The following is a 19,006-nucleotide window of genomic DNA, read 5'->3' as shown; positions in this document are numbered from 1 at the left end:
ATGACCACCCTCTGAACATTGTACGCAAATGGGAAGGGCCCCGTGGCCCTACACAGTCGGCATTTCACTTCCACCAGAAAAACAAAACCGAAGGTCGCTGCCGAGTACAAACACGCGCGCGGGCTGCGGGGCGCGATGAGCCCGCGGAGGGGGGCGGCGGCTGCCGGGCCCGCGCCCGCCCCCGTGGCGTCCAGCACCCAGCCACAGGGCCGGCCTGGCCGGGGCCTCCCCGGGCCGCGGCGGCGCCCCCTGCAGGCGGCGGCGGGCAGAGCGGGCGGAAGGAACCCGAGCCGGGCTGCCACCGTGTCCAAGCCGCCGCCGCCGCCGCCACAGCTCCGCGGGGCCCGAGTCCGCGCCGAACGACCCCCGAGCCGCCCGCCGCGCCCCTGCGCCGCCGCAGCCGCCCGCACACCGACGCGGCCGGGTCGGGCCCGCCGCGGCCTCTGCTCCTACTCGCCGCTCGCACCGGCCTTCACTCTGGAGCGGCCCCGGCAGCCGCAGCAGGGGCGGCGGCGGCGGATCGAGGAGCTCTCCAGGTCGTCCCGGGAGAAGCTGCTGCAGTCCCGGGACAGGATGTTCTCCAAGTTCACCTCCATCCTGCAGCACGCCGTGGAGGCGGTAAGGCCCGGGCCGCGGCGCGCGGCAGGCCGGGGATGGCGGGGCCTACGCTCCCCGCCGGCGGGGCTCGGCGCGCGGCGCGGCCGGCGGAGTGGAGGCCCGGGGCGGGCCCTCTCGGCGCTCGGAGCCGACGGGGACCCCTTCCCGCGGCGGAGCGCAGACCGGCCGCCCCCGGCTCGCTGGGCGCCTCCTCCCGCCGGTGGGGTCGGGGGGAGTCGGCCCGCACCTGCGGCCCGGGGAGGCCCCGGCGCCCCGACCGTTAGCCCTCGGGGAAAGGTGGCCAGCGCTGAGCAGGACAAAAGAAACGACCGGACGCGGCGGGGCTGGGTTTTGTTTTGTTTTGCATTTTGCGAGGTGGAGGGTGGGTAGGGAGAGGTGCGATCCGGCCGAGGGGACACTGGCGAGGAAGCAGCTGGCCAGACCCAGTTTCATAACCGTGCTAGCCTTGCGTGCTCGGCCTGGCGGCCAGCCCGGCTGCACCTTATTGATTGATCTGCTATAGGCTTTGGCAAGGTCCAGGCGAGCTCGTCTCCACTGCGTCCAGGCTCACCCAGCAGAGACCATCTGTTTCCTTGTCTAAAGCGCTTCCTGGACACTCTTGGTTTTTCCTGCAATTGTGCCCTCCTTTGAGGAGTTAGACGCCAGCACAGAGGGACAGTGTTCAGATAGCCTAGCAGACAAGAAACCCAACAGAATAGCCTGTCACTGTTTTAGTAATGAAAGGGCCAATTGCTTTACTTCAGTTGTTTATTCTGCGAGAATTTCCCATATTGAATAATGCATTCTGTGAGGTAACAATTACCTCGCCCATTTTTTAAAAAAAGTCATTCTCTTTTGATGTTCCGATTATGTGATACAGCACTTTAAAATCCACACGATTTTTAAAAAATAAAAAAAAAAATCAAGTACGACAGAATATTTTTATGGTCGGGTAACAAAAAGTGGAGTTTAATTAGCCCCAGAAAAAGCTCTTGAGGAAACATCAGATCAGGAAAGGCAGGTGTCTTGGACGAAGAGCAGAGCTACCCAGGAGGGACAGGACAGTTGGATATTAAGGCACGATTTTTAGTTTTATTTCTTTAGACACAGGCAAGGTGTGAAAGATTTTAAAATTGACAAGGAAAATGATATATTTTGAGTTATTTTTTAAAACACCCAAAATCATTTAACTTTTGGCACTCAACGGAACTGGGATCCTGGGATAATTGGGAATAAAAATTTATTCCAGTTTTTCCTTTATTTTATTTGTTTATTATTATTACTTTTTAATGTGATGCTAAGGAATCCATCCAGTGCCTCCCACATGCTAGGCAAAGCTCTGCCACTGAGCTAGCCCCAGCCCTCCATTATTTTTATCCTTTTCCTATCAGGCTACTTACAGAAATAAGCACATAGAAAGAGGCTTTCCCACTCTTCAGTAAACATTCATTTTTGTCCTGAGGCCTGTGTTTTCTGTCATAATCTTTTATGATTGAATATATTATCTACCAAATTATCCCCATAAGTTATGTGAGTCTGGCTCTTTAATATCCACTTCTTACTTTACAAAGGTGAGTGAGAAGTTAGAGTGGCTTATATTCCCCTGTCCCTCCAAAGTAAGGTGTCAGCTTGGAAATGCACTGTTTCATTTGCCCTCTGCTAATGTTTGTAGCTGTGATACCATTCACCCAGTTTACTTCCAGAGGAGGTACAGCTTGTGAAAATGTTTTGATGTATCTTTTTTTTTTCCCCCTTTTAACTTTCTCTTGGGAATGAACTCATATGTCATGACAGATAAGCCATCTCATGGAATTTGAAGAATGTTTTTTCATAACCCAAGATTAGTTTATTCAATTCCATGTATTATTTGCTTGAGAGTTTCCTCTCTAAAACTTACCTTACCATCCCTCAGTTCATTAGCTTTTCTCTGTACTCCTTTTAATTTCTGATGCATTCCTGTTAATATAATTATCAGGGTTGTATGGAGGTTGGATGGAACCCTGTACCTGGAGGCCGATGTGACATTTTTTCAGTTGTCACTGTGAGGGTCTGCAGAATAAGGCTTTGTCAACCATTTGTACTGTCACTTTCTTCAGTTTTTATACTCAATTGGATCATGCTTCCCATGTTTTGTTTTTTTTAAAGGTTGTTCAGAAGCATATTCACCTAAATGAGGGTAGATGTGGAGTTTTCCTTCTTGTTTAATTAATGGTTTTCCTCACTTCTTGTTAACTACTTACAAAGAGGAAAATATAAAAAACACATTTCAAAGAGTAGTATTTGAAAATGTGTTACTAAGCTGATAGGCTGTATTTTGAGTGTAGGAGAGAAATTCCCACTTGCTCGAAAACAAGAACTGTAATGTGATTCTTGTTTTCCTTTTCAGAAAGGACACTCTTCCCTCAGTTTGGAAATGATTGGCTGGGGAGAGTCTTGTGAAATGGACTGAGTTCTGTTAGTTGCCACATGTCTCAAGTCTGAAGTTAGGCCTCTGGTAAAGTTAGTTCCCAGGCTGGGGTGGATAGTTAGCACAACCTTTCCAAAGAATAAAGGACACACTTTTCATTCAGTACAATTTAGTCTTTGTGTCAGGCGCTAGTTCCTCCTAAATTCCAAGCAATTCCACCCTTGAGGACAGATTTATTCCAGAAAGGATAAAGGACAGTGTCAGGGAAGAAAGTTTTATCTATTTTAAGGAGTTTCATGGAGGTCATTCTTTAGCATTCAGATGCAGTGTTTTCAAATTATAGATGATAATTATATAATGATGAGTATAGATGATAATTTTTGGGACCAGCAGTTCTTTAAAAATCTACTCTGTGTTGAGAATTAAACCTCAAGTCAAACACATGTAATGTTTTCTCTTTCAGTGCTGGGGCCTGATCTCTAGGTCTTAAGCATGCTTTACCCCTGAGCTGTATCCCTAGCTGTGTGTGGTGTTTTCTTAGGTATATTTTTGTCCAACAGGTGACCTCTGACCTCAGTCCTTTTCTTATTTAGCAGATGTTTTATGAGCTGCCATAAAAGCATGACACAGTGCTGGGGAAACCAGGTATATCTGTCACAGTGATTATAGTCTAATTTAGGAAGCCAGACAAATACACAAATGAAATCTTAGGGCTGGGGATGTGGCTCAAGCGGTAGCGTGCTGCCCGGGTTCGATCCTCAGCACCACATACAAACAACGATGTTGTGTCTGCCGAGAAATGGAAAATAAATATTAAAAAATTCTCTCTCTCTCTCTTTCATTCTCTCTAAAAAAAACCCCAAAAAAACCAAACAAATGAAATCTTAGAATAAGGAATACACAAGAATGTGACCTCCACTCTAGAGCCAGACACAATAGGGTTCCATTCTTGCCTGTCCAGTACTTCTTTACTTGGACAAGTTACAAAGTCATCATACATTTCAGTTTCCTTGATATAAAATAGAAAGAATTAGATCCATTTTTTTTAGAATTGTTGGAGAGATTAAAATGAGATGTACAGGAAGTTCTTAGAGCAGTACCTTGCACCTAGCAAGTGCTCAGTAAATTCTGACCATTATTGTTATTATTTGGATGATTTGTTTGGTCAGGCCAGTGAGGTCTGAGGTTGGGAACAAGCACTTTGGAGCAGTTGGAGAATGTCTGGAGGAATGGAGACTTGCTAGATTATGGAGAGGCAGAGAAGATAGGAAAGGATGTTAAGAAAGCTGGGAGGGGAAGAGGCATTTTAAAAAATCCAGGAGTAGAATGTACATGATTTGTGACAGTGAAAGCGGAGGCGGCTGTTGAACACCAATTGTCATTTGAATTATCAATGTAGTTTCTTTTGTGTGTTGGACATTGTAGAGAAAGTCCAGGTTTCCATTTAAAAGCACTGTATCCCAATGACAAGACAGTTAGCTGGGTTTGGATCTTTATAGGCATCTGAGCAGAAATAGAAGTTTATTATGAGAATTTAAGACCATATAGTGTGTGTAAACTTTGTAATATAACAACTCATCAAACAGTGGAGACTGCCATGCCATTCAACAAATGTTATTGAACACTGACATTGTGCCCTCACTGAGCCAAAAACCAGAGGTTGAAGGATGAAAATGATGATACCATCCCATCTACCAGGGGTTTATAGTCCAGGGGAGGAGATGGCTAATTCACACTGATGAAGGGATAGACTGGGGGAGAGCATCAGGCTGATAGAGGGAACCTTCGTACTGAAGGGAGAGGCTTCCCAGAGAACATAGTCCCAGTTAGATGTTCATGGTTCAGATAGTAATTGCATGAATTTTTAGAAATTTAATCTCTGTGTAGCAAAAAGTTAAATTATGAATCTCCTGGTGCTGATTCACACACATTTCTTTCTCTTTTAAAATCCAGAGCATGATTTTTCTTTTCTTTTGTGCTGGGATTGAACTCAGGGCCTCACGCATGCTAAACAAGCACTCTACCAACTGAGCCATATCCCCATCCTCAGAGTGTGGATGTTTTAATGCAATGATAAAACAAGTAATTTTCATATTAAAATTAATAACTAGGAAATTTGGCATAAGGAAATTTATTCATGTTTGAGTAAACTTGTTGCTAATCTCAAATGTTAGCAATTATTTGGAATTGTTTATCTACCCACTGGGGAGAGGTAACTAAACACTGTTCTGCTTTGAGTTTGGCTATATTCTGCAGCAGAGGTCGCAGTACAAATCCTGAAAGACCTCTGTGGTCTAGTGGCTTATAGTTAAGTCCCACTGGTGAAATGACCTGGAAAAGGGATGCTGTAATTCCATAGAGTCCTAAGAGTTTCCTTGGAAAAATTTATCACACCACCACATTTGCACTTAAAAAACTAAACCTATAATCCCAGTGGCTAGGGAGGCTGAGGCAGGAATATGGCAAGTTCAAGGTCAGCCTCAGTAAATTATCAAGGGCCTAAGCAAATTTAGAGAGACTCTGTCTCAAAATTTAAAAAATTAAGAAGCAAACAAACAAAATGGGCTGGGATGTCGCTGAGTTGGTAAGCGTCTTGGGTATAAAAAACAAACCAAACCGAGGTTCAGGTCTTGAATCAGGGAAATTCCATTTGCTTATTCTGCTTCTTTGTACATTGAGCAATAGAATGGTAGTCTATAAAAGCTAGGTCCAAAAAATTAGGGAAATGTTCTGTATTTTGAAGAAGATTATGAAACCAAGAAGCCCACTAAAAGATTTTTTTTCATTTCATCTGAAAATTTCAGAAAGATTATTCCTTTTTCACAATTTTTTTTCTCAATTTCCTGTGTCTCTCTCCCCATGTTCTCCTTGAAGTGTGGTACTTCCACAGGTTTTAACTCCTTAAAAGTCTTTTAAAAAGGGTTTCACAGCATTTTATGGAGAAACGAGGTGCACATTTAGGTTCTCTTAACCCAGTTCTGCTTGGTGCGGAAGAGCCACTAGCATTAAGATGTGCTGATTACTGAGCATTTTTCAGATCTATTTTTTTTCATTTCCTCTTCTGGGTTGAAACACCTAAGATGTCCATGACTGATATTTAGTTTGCACAGTAGTTGAGAGATTATTTTGAAAGGGTTGTCAACTTTGAGGTCAATAGTGAGGGCACCTAGAAGTCAAAGTGGAACAAGCAGGAGTACAGAGTAACCTGGCCTCCCTTAGGCCCTCTGGTTGGAGGAAGCATATGAAAGTGGGAGATTCCTCGGCTGTCCTGCAGGTTCCCAGAAGAGAAGCCTCATTGTTCTTAAAGCTGCGTCAACTCTGTACTTCTTACAAAAATTGACAACAGTATGGCTGGGCGAGCACTTGCTCTCTATCTATCTAAGGAAAAGAATATGTTGGGGAAGGCACATCCATTTGAAATGCTTGTCCATTTGCAGGAAGATGACTGAGGGATGTAATTGTGGTCTAAAACTTCTGAAGTGAATTTCAAAGCTTAAAATGTAAAACATCTTTGACTTTGTGGAATTTAAATTGGTAGCGTCTCATTCATGTAGTTATTTTGATACATTGCCGAATCCAGGCTTAAACACAAAAAGATTTGCATCAATATGTCACCAAAAGTAGGGAACAGTTTAATCCGATTATGACTTTGCTTTTGCTGTGTGTTTTAATAGTGGTGATGTGTAACTAATTGCATAGCAGCTCTTTACCACTCTGTATTTCAAAGTCCTAAGTACAAAGATCTCTGGTTATCAATAATTTGATTTTTTAAAAATATGTTTTAGTTGTCAATGGACCTTTATTTTATTTATCTATATGAGGTGCTGAGAATCGAACCTAGTGCCTCATACATGCTTGGCAAGCACTCTAACACTGAGCCACCACCCCAGCCCCCTCAATAATTTGATTTTGCTGACCCCTCAGTATAGAATATTGCTGTGTTTTTGTTTAATATAGCTACTTTTGAAGCCACAGATTTACAGGGAAGGGGCAAAGCCCAATATCATGTTTTAATAATATTGATAAATGTGATTTTTCTCTTTTTGAATAAATCATTTTTAATTCTTGAATCCAACTCGTTTTGTTTCTTTGATATCTGACATCAAGTCAAATTAAAGCTCAACCTTGTTTAATCTGCGTTTGCATAATACATAGAGTTAGACTTTATAGGAAACTTTTAATGCCATGTTCATAAATGTTTGGTCTCTTTGTTTTTGTATAGCTCGCTCCTTCTCTTCCTCTACAAGAAGATTTTGTTTATCACTGGAAGGCAATTACCCATTACTACATAGAGACTTCAGGTAAGGAATGATGCTGATATTAATTAAGCAAAATTTATGGTATACTAAAATATATTTTAAAATAAAATTTCAAAATTAGTTCATATTTAATTTTAAACATTTTTAACTTTACTTTGTCTTTTATCTTAATTTATTCATTTTAAAATGTATCTTTTTGAGCATTTACGTGTCAGGCATTGCTGTAGGCAATGGGGGATAGAATAGTCAGACAACTCCCTGTCCTGATAGATTCTATGGATTGATTAGCAGAGAGGCAAACAATAATGACAGATTCATAGTGTTCCAGATGGTATAAAGGGGAGAATAAGGCCAGCTATGGAGTTAGAAGTATGTGTCTGGGGTAACAATGGGCAGTTATCTATTTTAAGTTACGGAAAGTCACAACACCCAAAGTGATCTGAGCTGAAATCTAAAGAAGAGAGGAACTAAGCCAGCTGGATAACTGGGGGAGTGTCCCAGGCAGAGGACCAAGGTCACAAACCCTGGGGCTGGACTGCCTGCTTGGCAAGTCCCAATCACTTTGACCTATGAGAAAGATTAGATTGAAGGGACAGTGGGTTATAGCTGGTGGAAGGGTCAGGCAAGGATTGTCCAAGCGAGAGATCATAGTGACTTAGACTGGGTGGAAAAGGTAAGGATTGATTGTATTCTGAATGTATTTTGAAGGAAGGTTGGTTGGTGGATACTAGATATGAGGATGTAAGAGTCACAGGAAGTAACTAAAGGTTTAGGCCTAAGAAGCTGGAAAATTAGAGGTGCCACTTACTGAGAATAGGAGCTCTGAGGGAAGAGTGGGTTTGGAAGAGAATTCTGGACTTGTTAAGTTTGAGAGGCCCATCAAGTAGTTGGATTTCTCAAGTAGACAATTTCCAACAGGCATCTAGACTTCAGAGATAGGAAATTGAGTCATCAGTATGTCAGTAGGATTTAAAGCCACATGTCGAGATCTAGGGAGGAAGGAGAGATGAAAGAGAAGGTATTCAAAAAACACCTTTGGGCTCAGGTTGGGAAGGGGAGGATAACAGCAAAGCAAACTGCTTTTCTCAGCGAGGTTGAAGACAGCCAGGAGAGAATGGTGTGCTCAAAGAAGAGGAGTCCATTCTGTCTCATGATGCTGACGGCAGGCTGATGAAGACGAAAAATGGATCACTGGCTTTAGCCACAAGGAGCTCATTAGTGGGTTTTTTTGGGGGGTGGGGTACCAGGGATTGAACTCAGGGGCACTCGACCACTGAGCCATATCCCCAACCCTATTTTATATTTTATTTAGAGAAGGACGGTGTCTCACTGAGTTGCTTAGTGCCTCCCTATTGTTGAGGCTGGTTTTAAACTCAAGATCCTCCCACTTCAGCCTCCCGAGTCTCCAGGATAACAGGCATGCACCACCATGCCCAGATTCATTAGTGTATTGTTCTTTTTAAAATATTTATTTTCATGTGGTGCTGAGGATCGAACCCAGTGCCTCATGAATACTAGGCCAGCATCTACCTCTGAACCACAACCCCAGACCTCATTAATGTTTTTGATAAAATCCATTTTAATGGCAGCTAGAAAAGAGAAGTACTGACTAGAGTAAATGTAGGAGAAAATGGGTGGAAAGCAGGTATAGACTGCTCTCTCGAGGTGTACTAGCATAAAGCAAGAGGGAGATTGGGGACAAGAGGGGGGTTTATGTTTTTATAAAGATGTAAGACATGGCAGTTTTGTACTTCGATGGCAACATGCTAGTAGAGGACAAGGTGGGTGCAAGAACGACCAAGGTGGTTTCTGAGTAGTACCTTCAGTTGGCAAGAGGGTTAGGATCCAGTGTGCTGGCGGATGCCCATCCTTCGGCAGGCACTGGACACTTCCTGCCAAAACAAGGGAGGAAGCAGAACTAGGACCAGTGCAGCAGGTAGGTAAGTTGGATAGGGAGTCTACAAGTTACCTTCTGGTTGCTTCTGTTTTTCTCACTGAATAGAAAGAATGGAGGATAAATATGGGGAATGTGAATAGATTTCATCAAGGATTGGCAAGCTTTTTTTTTTTTTTAATTCTAATTTGTTATATATGACAGCAGAATGCAATTCAATTTACAATATACACTTAGAGCACAATTTTCATGTCTCTGGTTGTACACAAAGTACAGCCACACCATTCGTATCTTCATACATGTACCTAGGGTAATGGTGTCCATCTCATTCCACTGTCTTTCCTACCCCTATGCCCTCTCCCTTCTCCTCCCTCCTCTTTGCCCTATCTAAAGTTCATCTATTCCTCCCATGCTCCCCACCCCATATCCCCTTTGAATTGACAAGTTTTTTGTAAAGGGTCAGAGAGCAAAATGCTTGAGGCCTTGTCAGCCATACAGTCTCCTTTGCAACTGTTCAGCTCTGCTGTCACAACACAAAAGCAGCTGTCAATACAACAGAAAAGAAGGAGCATCCCTGCATTAATAGCACAACTTCATATTTATGCAATGAGTAAAAATTAGGAAAAATATATATACCTTTAAATGTAAAATTTAGTTTTTAACTTATTTGTTTAGCAAACAGATCTACAAAAGTGATATTTTTGTTTGTTTTTTTAATGTCTGCATTTTCAAATGACTCTTCCTAGTTAGCTCTTGTGATTTTTTTTTTTTTCCCTTCTTCAGGACTTTAAACAAATGCAAAGTTTCTTGCTTTAAAAGTTGTTTTCCCCACCTAGTAGCAGAAACAAGTGTGTATGTTGCAATGAAGTAAGGGATAAATAACAAAACCCGAGTCAAGAAGAGTGTCAGGTACAGAAAGAGAATGAGGAAGGAAGAAATAGAAGCAGCAGTGTCTGACCTGGGCTGGGCTGTAAAGGATGAGTAGGAGTTCGTGAGGGAGACGAGAGAGTGAAGGCATTTCAGGTGGAAGGCTTAGCATGTGCCGAGGTACAAGGACATTGATAGTTTAGATGGCAGAAACTAAGTCTTGTCTTCCAGAGAGCTAGGATTTTGATACTGTCAAATTAAATTTAGTTAATTTATTTCTTAAAGTCTTTCTGGTCACTTTCTGCCCATGAATAGTTATAATCAAATCATGCTTGAACACTCATTGTTTCCTGGAGTATTTTATACTTAGCTATATATTTATAGGGAAAACATTTTAAAAAATCAAATTACAAACAAATTTATAAATTGTCTTGTATTAGTGTGAGGTTGCTCATTTTAGAAGAATACAGAATTAGACCTATAAGCTAACATTTCTTGAATTTTTACTGTATGCTAAGGCACTGGACTTCACATGTGTTATTTCACTGAAAACATAATAGCTCATACTGTTGTATTTTAGTTGTGTTTTATAGATGTTGGTGACTGAGGCTTGAATAATCTATACTGATTCATCCAGCTAAAAGTAACAACCACTACTTGAGTCCAAATGCTTTTCACAACTGTCCATACCATATCAAATTAGATATGTGTATTCTCCTGGGAATCGAGGGTGACCCTTCTCTTTCCGCTGTTTTCTCCATCCAGCTTAGTTTTATGGTTAACTGTGCTTATGTACCCATATGTTCTTATATATGAAGCAATGTATCAATACATAGCTCATAGGGGTTGTGTTGCACAAGCTGTAGAAGGATTAAGTGAACTTAGAGCTTGGCATTTCCTAAAATATTTTGTATTTAAATGGCCTATAATGTTTTGTATTTTATTAAGAATAATTTAACCCTCATGCAGTATGGAAAGATGAGTAAAACCAAGTCCAACTGTGATGTTAAAAATATCTAACTTCTATTTTTTTTTAAGCTGTAATTTTAGTAAGAATTCTAAGAAGCAACTTTGAAAAACAAACTTTGGTAATAGCTATTATTAATGAGAGGAGATGTCAGAAATTTTAATAGTAGGTTTCCTTTTGGCTCCTCATATTTTAAAAGATGGAGATGGATTGAGGGCATTAAGTGACCGACTTCCCAAAGCTACAAAGTAATTGTAGTAGCAATAAAAAAACAGAACCTGTCATTTCCATATGTCCTGGGTTTCTCAGCTCAATAGTCAAAGCCAACCTATTTTTATATGAAGAGACTTAAAATTCACATCTTCTAAACTATGTGGGAAAAAAAAAGGCAAATTACAGGTACATAGAAAATTTTTATGTTACATATATTTTACCAATTATCTTCCCATTTTCCTCATAAATGACTCACTCTATATTATCATGGATGAATATTAGCTGATAGAATTTATTTCAGAATCTGAGTTTTTGAATAAGAATGTGGAATAGCATCATCTTAATTCTCACAAAGGTCATCATACCATGTATATAGACCTAACATAAGTGTGTAGTTCAGATTTTTCTCTGTGTGAATAGGAATAAGGAAAAATAGAGGTTGTTTTAGGTGCAAATATGCAGTTTAAAATGTTTGAATATTTCTTTGATGAGCTTGTTTTTTACTATCCAGATGACAAAGCCCCAGTGACTGACACGAACATTCCATCCCATCTGGAACAGATGTTAGATATACTGGTTCAGGAAGAAAATGAGCGGGAATCCGGAGAGACGGGGCCATGTATGGAATATTTGCTCCATCACAAGATCTTGGAAACATTATATACCTTAGGGAAAGCTGATGTAAGTTCCTACTCCACAACATATTCTTGGGCATGTAATATATACAGTGATGTCTTAGAGATAAAGAAATGGCCAGTTAAATTATAGAGGTCCACATCGCACATGGCAGGATTCAAGTCCAGATCCTGGGGCATAAACGTTGTATGGCCTGTACAAAGGTGCCATCCTTTGAGATAGCAAAGCTCTCAAGTGCTCCAGACAACAGCTGGTACCTGGACCACTTAGATTCCAGGGTAAACTTTCATGAAAATAAACTCAAGTCCATGTGCCCAGAATCAAAGAAAATGGGAAAAAACCTAGGGACAATTGGGTTACAAAAATTATTTTTCACAGTCTTGGAAGAGAATGTCACTAATTATTCTGACATTTAAACGAACTGATGAGTGGAACCAATTCAAAATTTTAGGCCTAATGAATTTTGAAAATATCTTTGTAAAGGTAATACTGTCCTATAAATAACATTTTATGCCATGAGACTTTCAAATTATATTCATGCATCACTAAATGACAGGGATATGTTCTGAGAAATGTGTCATTGGGTGATTTCCTGTGTGCCTATCCAGACATTCATGGTATAGCCTACCACGCGCTGAGGCTATATGGTCCAGCCTGTTGCTCCTAGGCTACAAACCTATGCAGCATGCTACTGTACTGAACAGTAGGCAGTTGTAAAACACTGATGGGGATTGAAACATAGAAAAGGTATAGTAAAAGTAGGTGATGGGAATTTCTCAGCACCATTTTAAGCTAATGGTGATCATCCTTATATATGTGGCTCATCTTTGAAATGAAGTCACACAGTGCACGACTGTACTTAGAGCAGTTTTGAGACCACGTGGTAGTATGAGGGAAGAGGAGGAGCCTAGGGTTGGGTAGGAGGCCTTGCTTCCGATTTCAGCTTTGTCACTGACACACTGTGACCTTTGGCAAGTCTCTTTGATTAATCTTCCTGCTCTTTAAGAACATGGAAATGGGGCTGGGGATGTGGCTCAAGCGGTAGCGTGCTCGCCTGCCACGTGCGAGGCGCTGGATTCGATCCTCAGCACCACATAAAAATAAAATAAAGATGTTGTGTCCACCAAAAACTAAAAAATAAATATTAAAAAATTCTCTCTCTCTCCTTTAAAAAAAAAAAAAAAAAAAAGAGCATGGAAGTGATTGATCAGGAGCCTCCCCTAACTCTAAAAATCTCTGATTCTATTCTGTGAACTTCTATAACATGTGAAAGGCAAACTGAAACGATAATGGACACACTTTAATACCAAAGAGAGTTCTGACTAGTTTTAAAGACAATTTCCTTCTAAGTGTATAATACATTTCAATTTTAGGTTAAATGCATTCAATTTATATTTTCTAAGCCACAAATTCCTAATAACCTGTAATTCATTGTCTTTCTGCCTGTCTCCCCAACCCCTATCCTTGGAGAAAGTGATTCTACAACACTAAACTGTATAAGTATTATTTGATTTTTTTTTAGCAAAGAGTAATTGTACTCCTAGTAAGTTTATTTTGATACAGGTGATTATAAATATTATTAACATTTTACCTGAATAGTGCAAGAAACTTATTATCTTAAAAAATATCATTGTATAGGCTGGGGCTGTAGCTCAGTGGTAGAGCACTTGCCTAGCATGTGTGAGGCCCTGGGTTCAATCCTCAGCACCACATAAAAACAAATAAATAAAATAAAGGTATTATGAAAAAAATTATTTAAAAAATATATCATTTTGTAGCCTGGTGTGGTGGCATATCCTATAATCCCAGTGGCTTAGGAGGCTGAGGCAGGAGGATACCCTTTTGAGACTAGCCTCAGCAATTTAGCAAAGCCCTAAGCAACTTAATGAGACCACGACTCAAAATAAAAAATAGATAGGGCTGGCGATGTGGCTCAGAGGTTAAGTGCCCCCGGGTTCAGTCCCCAGTACAAAAAAAAAAATTGTCCTTGAGATTACAGTTTATACTATTTCCAGGTAGCACATCTATGATGATGGTTTGGGAAGATTCCTTTTATGATCATATTTTAAATGGAAGGAAGTATCAGTGCTTAATTATAGAACATGTAAGCTGCTGATTCATGTTCTCTTCATCTACAGTGTGAGTTATCATTAGGTTTACCTACTTTTTAGCAAATACTTAAAATAACTGGCATGTTACAAATATTTCTTTAGTGAATATTCTTTGCCTATAATTATCACATTGTAAATACTTTTGCAGCAAATTTAGAATAAATCACAACAGTGTGTACCATAGGATTCATTTTATATTTGTGTGTGTATTAGGAGGCTTTCTTGCTCCTGTGAGTGGATAATAGAATGTTATTGATTACCTGTCATTAGTATAAGTCAGAAGCTTCTGCCTTTGCTCCAGCAGGGCATCAACTACTATAGTTTTGTGTTACCCTTGCATTTACAGGTTAATGTTGCCTGAACCAACTCTTAGCAGCATATTATCACTGTTTGTAATCACTCGAAGCTATAGTTTTCTGCACTATATTATGGACTCAGATGTATAATTTTTTTTTCTAGACTACCAGACATTAATATTAATTGAAAATTTTGTTCTGACAAAGTCAGTGGCCAACTGCATTTTGTCTTTTGGAGGTGGAACGCATTTGCAAGTGTCCCTCCTCCTCTGTGTTAGGCTTTCAGGTGTGTTTGCATTATTGTTCTCTTCCTGTTTGCTTTCCTTCCTAACCAGTGCCCTCCAGGAATGAAACAGCAGGTTTTGGTGTTCTACACTAAGCTCCTGGGAAGAATCCGGCAGCCTCTGCTTCCACACATCAACGTGCACAGGCCAGTGCAGGTCTGTTGTTCCCCTTGCATGAAATCATTTGGTTTGATTTCTTTTGGTATAGAATAATTTTGATATTTTCCCAAGAATAAAGTCAATAAAGGAAATTATTCTAAAAATAATAAGCAAATTAGCAAATACTTGAGTTTTCATTATATATGGTTATATTACTTGTACTTTATGTCTTTTTATTTCTCTTCAAGTTTCATACATTATTATTTTTTTTTTACTTTATGTCTATGATATTGTGAAAAGAGTTTATTATGTACCCCGTTAAAATTTTAAATTAGTGAACTTGAAAAATTTACTATTACTAAGTTTATTTTTATATGTGATTATAAATATTGTTAGTGTTCTAATTCATGCAAGGTATTTGCATTAGTTGAAATATTTAAATATCCTTAAAGCAAATGAGTGGCTATTTACATACCTTTTCAAGGTTTTAAAACTGTTCTTGACAGAAACTGATTCGACTCTGTGGTGAAGTCCTTGCAACACCAACGGAAAATGAAGAGATTCAGTTCCTCTGTATTGTGTGTGCGAAGCTGAAACAGGATCCCTACTTGGTTAACTTTTTTCTGGAGGTATGCTTCTCAAACCCCAAATATGCCTCCATGCAGATCATTATGAAAATTGAGTTCTGTGAGTAAGCTAAGGAGGAATTACACTTTGCAAGTTAACAGAAAGCTTGTTTCATTTCACAGAATTGTTTTTCATTTAAGATCACTGTTTTGGGGCTGGGGTTGTGACTAAGAGGTATAGCGCTCACCTACCATGCGTGAGGCACTGGGTTCGATCCTCAGCACCACATAAAAATAAAATCAAGATATTGTGTCCACCTATAACTAAAAAATAAATATTTTTAAAAAAGGATCACTCTTTATTCTAATTTGAAATCTCCTGGGAAAAAGAGATTTTCAAAGAATGCAGTTGAGCCAGATACATAGGGCGGTACCAGGTCTGGACAGTATCTGATTACAGCTTGTTGGAGAAGTCACCACAGTTCAGATCAGACCACTGTGTGATGGGGTAATCTAGCGTGGGGCAAAGAGGACATGTGCAGATTTGGAAAGATGTGAAAAATCACTCTTCAACCTCATATGGCAGTTGGGTTTGCTCTAATTATTTGTGCTGTTTTATAGCCATAATCATCAAATCAGTTTACTTAAGTCAGTTGATGTTTTGGACTTCACTTTCAGTCTTAAAGTATAAATTAAATTTTGTGCACTCTTTGCTTGCATTTGCTTTCTTTGTTCCCAGTAGTGAAAACAGGAGTATGTTAAAAAAAAAATAGCTACAGTGTTTTTATTTAAAAAAAAAATCTCTTTTGTCTGTCTTTCATTTTAGATTAAGGTGTAAGTTATATGCATCACGATTTACTCCTTTTGGTCTACATCTCTGTGAACTGACAAACACATAAAACAGGGTAACCATCACCACAGTCTAGGCACAAGGTTGCCCCCCATCTCCCACCCCCAGGCCCTTGGCTGTCCATGCCTCCGCTCCCAGCCTCCAGCAGTAATGGCCTGTTTTCTGTCTTGACAATTCTCTTTTCAAAAGCATGTGAGCCTGCTTTTCCACCTAGCTCAGTGCAGCCAACATCTGTCCAGGCTCTGGTTCCCTTGTTCAGGTGAGTAGGTCCCTGTGTGCCACAGGTTTTGGTTCATCAGTTGGGGACTTTGGGTTGTTTCCTGTTTGGAGCAGTTATGACAAAAGCTACTGCAAACATTCACACACAGATTTTTGTCTGAATTTAGATTTTCATTTCACTTGGAAATATTCTTAGAGGCAGGATTACTGGTTTGTTGTATACATATATACATGTATTTATTTTCATAAGAAACTGCTAAACTGTTCTCCAAAGTGGCTTTATCATCTCACATCCCAACAATATATGGAAGTTCCTTTTGTTCCCTGTCCTTACCCAGCACTGAGTGTTATCAAGTTTGTTGTTGTTGTTGTTTTTTTTTTTTTTTGTGTGTGTGTGTATTTGTTAGCCACTCTAATAGATGAGTTTGTCTCTACTCACACTTTTGAAGAAATAATTTAGGACCCTATTAGGCACTGTTAACTGAAGGTAGGTAAGTGGTTTAGGGACAAAATTTATATGAATTTTAATTTGTAGATAGTGTTAAAGACTATGAATGCCTGTTTTTCATGATGTGCATAATATTTTATACATTATTATTTTACAAGTTTGATTCAAAATGATTCAAATAGTCTTATGATTTTATATTTCTAAATATTTGCCAGTTCTTTTAGTTTTTTTCTATATTTATAAATAAATAGATCAGTTTGAGTATGAGATTTTTTTTCTCAAAGTTCATTTTTGCTAATGTTTTCTTAGATCCTTTGTGTACTTTAGATGTATGGATTTTCCCTCAAACTTAAGTTTGATTTATTTCTTTCTTAAAATTTCTAAAACTTGTTTCAGAAGTATGTAGCTACAAGTCAGAAGCAGAAGAAGTTCTCAGGCCTATAGGTAGAAATAGTGAGATGTACTTTTTGTTCCTGCCTTCAGAGAAACTTACATTTAAACCACTATGAAGAACACCCTTCAGAATGGTGACATGCCTGCTTTCTGCAGCATTTTTTTTTCAAATATTTATTTTTTAGGTGAAGATGGACACAACACAATGCCTTTATTTTTATGTGGTGCTGAGCATCGAACCCCGGTCTCGCCCGTGCTAGGTGAACACTCTACCACTGAGCCACAATCCCAGCCCCTTTGCAGCATTTTTATAGCACATATTTCTCCAAAGCCTGAGGTGGTAGTTGTCTCCACTTTTTTGAATAAATACGCATATTCACAAGCTTTTAATGTCAGTTATTATAGCATTCCTAGCATTGGAGTTATTTATGTGCCTTTCATATTCTCCTGCTGGTCAACAAGCTCCTTGAGGACAAGGACTCTGTCTTATTAATCTTTGGTTTTCCTTAGCTTCTCTAGTATCTAGTACAGTATAATAACAGCTTAATTAACCCTTGAAAGAATGGATCTTTAGAGAAATGCAGTTTTATACTTTAATACAGATGGTAGTGAAAATATTTTGCACTTCTCAAGCATGTGTCCCCTGAAGTCAAATCTCTTTCATTCATATTAGCTAGTACATGCACCTACTATGGGCCAAGTGCATACATATGATAGTTGTGTTAGAAATAGTTTTTGCCCAAAGTTGTTTACAGTGTGATGAAGAGGGGACGATCAATGTTCAGATACTGTGATAGAGGGTGAAATAGGGTGAAGATCATAAAAATGATTCAAATGAAATTCCCTAAGTGCTCATAGGATGAAGAGTGACATTTGTTCTAGGTCATCAGAAAAGACTTCATGAAAGAGGTCACCTTTGAAATGAGCCTTGATGGATGTTTAGGTAAGATTAGGTGAACATAAGGAATAAAATATGTTCAGAAAACACTAAGATGTCTAAGAGTAGCCTGGACAGGCTAGGAGCTGCCAAAGGATTTGAATGGCAGGATGGAGATTCACGCTTAATTGTGGACACTGGGGAGCCACCAATATTTCTTGAGCAGAAATATTATTACATGACAGTCTCTGCCCCTTAAGAAGTGAAATTGGGGCCAGGCACAGTGGCACATGCCTAAATCCTAGCCACTCAGGAGGATTGCAAGTTCAAAGCCAGCCTCAGCAATTCAGCAAGGCCCTGACTCAAAATAAAAAAATAAAATGGGCTGGGGATGTGGCGCAGGGGTTAAGCATACCTGGGTTCAATTCTTAGCATCAAAAAACAAAACAAAAGAAAAAACCCAAAACACAAAGAAGTGAAATTGGTAGTAGCACTTTGTACAATGGGTTCCTTTGGTAGGAGAGAGAAAAGTGGGGAAACCAACTTGGAAGCTGCCAGAGTAACCCCGACAAGAAATAATAAGAACTATAACTGCAGGTGCAGTGGCACATGCCTGTAATCCCAATGGCTGGGGAGGATAAGGCAGGGGGATTGCAAGTTCAAAGCCAGCCTCAGCAAAAGCGAGGTGTTAAGCCTCAGACAGAGACCCTGTCTCTAAATAAACTACAAAATAGGGCTGGGGATGTGGCTCAGTGGTCAAGTGCCCCTGAGTTCAATGGCCTGTATCCCCCACCACCACACACACACAAAAAAAGAACTGTACCTGAGTTGCAGCAGAGGGTTGAGATGAAGACCTGGAGGTAAGCACTACCTGGCTGTATAACTACTAAGGTACAGGAAGCAGATCCTGAAGTAGTCAAGCTACTGCTGCCCATGGAAAGAAGGGAGCCCCAAAGGAGCTTGTTTTGAGGGAAAGAGGATAATTTTGGTTCTGGATGTTTTGAGTACTCTACATGATTCCCT

General features: G+C 40.1%; 1 protein-coding gene across 1 annotated transcript in view; it reads left to right on the top strand.

The window, feature by feature from the left end:
- The first annotated feature begins 277 nt into the window (after positions 1-277).
- Fhip2a (FHF complex subunit HOOK interacting protein 2A) overlaps positions 278-19,006 on the top strand; it is a 36,776-nt gene continuing 18,047 nt past the window's right edge. The window contains exons 1-5 of the mRNA XM_078045036.1: positions 278-618; positions 7,227-7,305; positions 11,716-11,885; positions 14,583-14,687; positions 15,137-15,259. Coding sequence (XP_077901162.1) covers positions 574-618; positions 7,227-7,305; positions 11,716-11,885; positions 14,583-14,687; positions 15,137-15,259 — 522 coding nt within the window. The 5' untranslated portion in view covers positions 278-573. The remainder of the gene's footprint in view (positions 619-7,226; positions 7,306-11,715; positions 11,886-14,582; positions 14,688-15,136; positions 15,260-19,006) is intronic.

Source organism: Ictidomys tridecemlineatus, chromosome 1, assembly GCF_052094955.1.
Source record: "Ictidomys tridecemlineatus isolate mIctTri1 chromosome 1, mIctTri1.hap1, whole genome shotgun sequence".
Lineage (NCBI taxonomy): Eukaryota > Metazoa > Chordata > Mammalia > Rodentia > Sciuridae > Ictidomys > Ictidomys tridecemlineatus.
The sequence above is the reverse complement of the archived record's forward strand: the minus strand, read 5'-3'. Positions and strand labels throughout refer to the sequence as shown.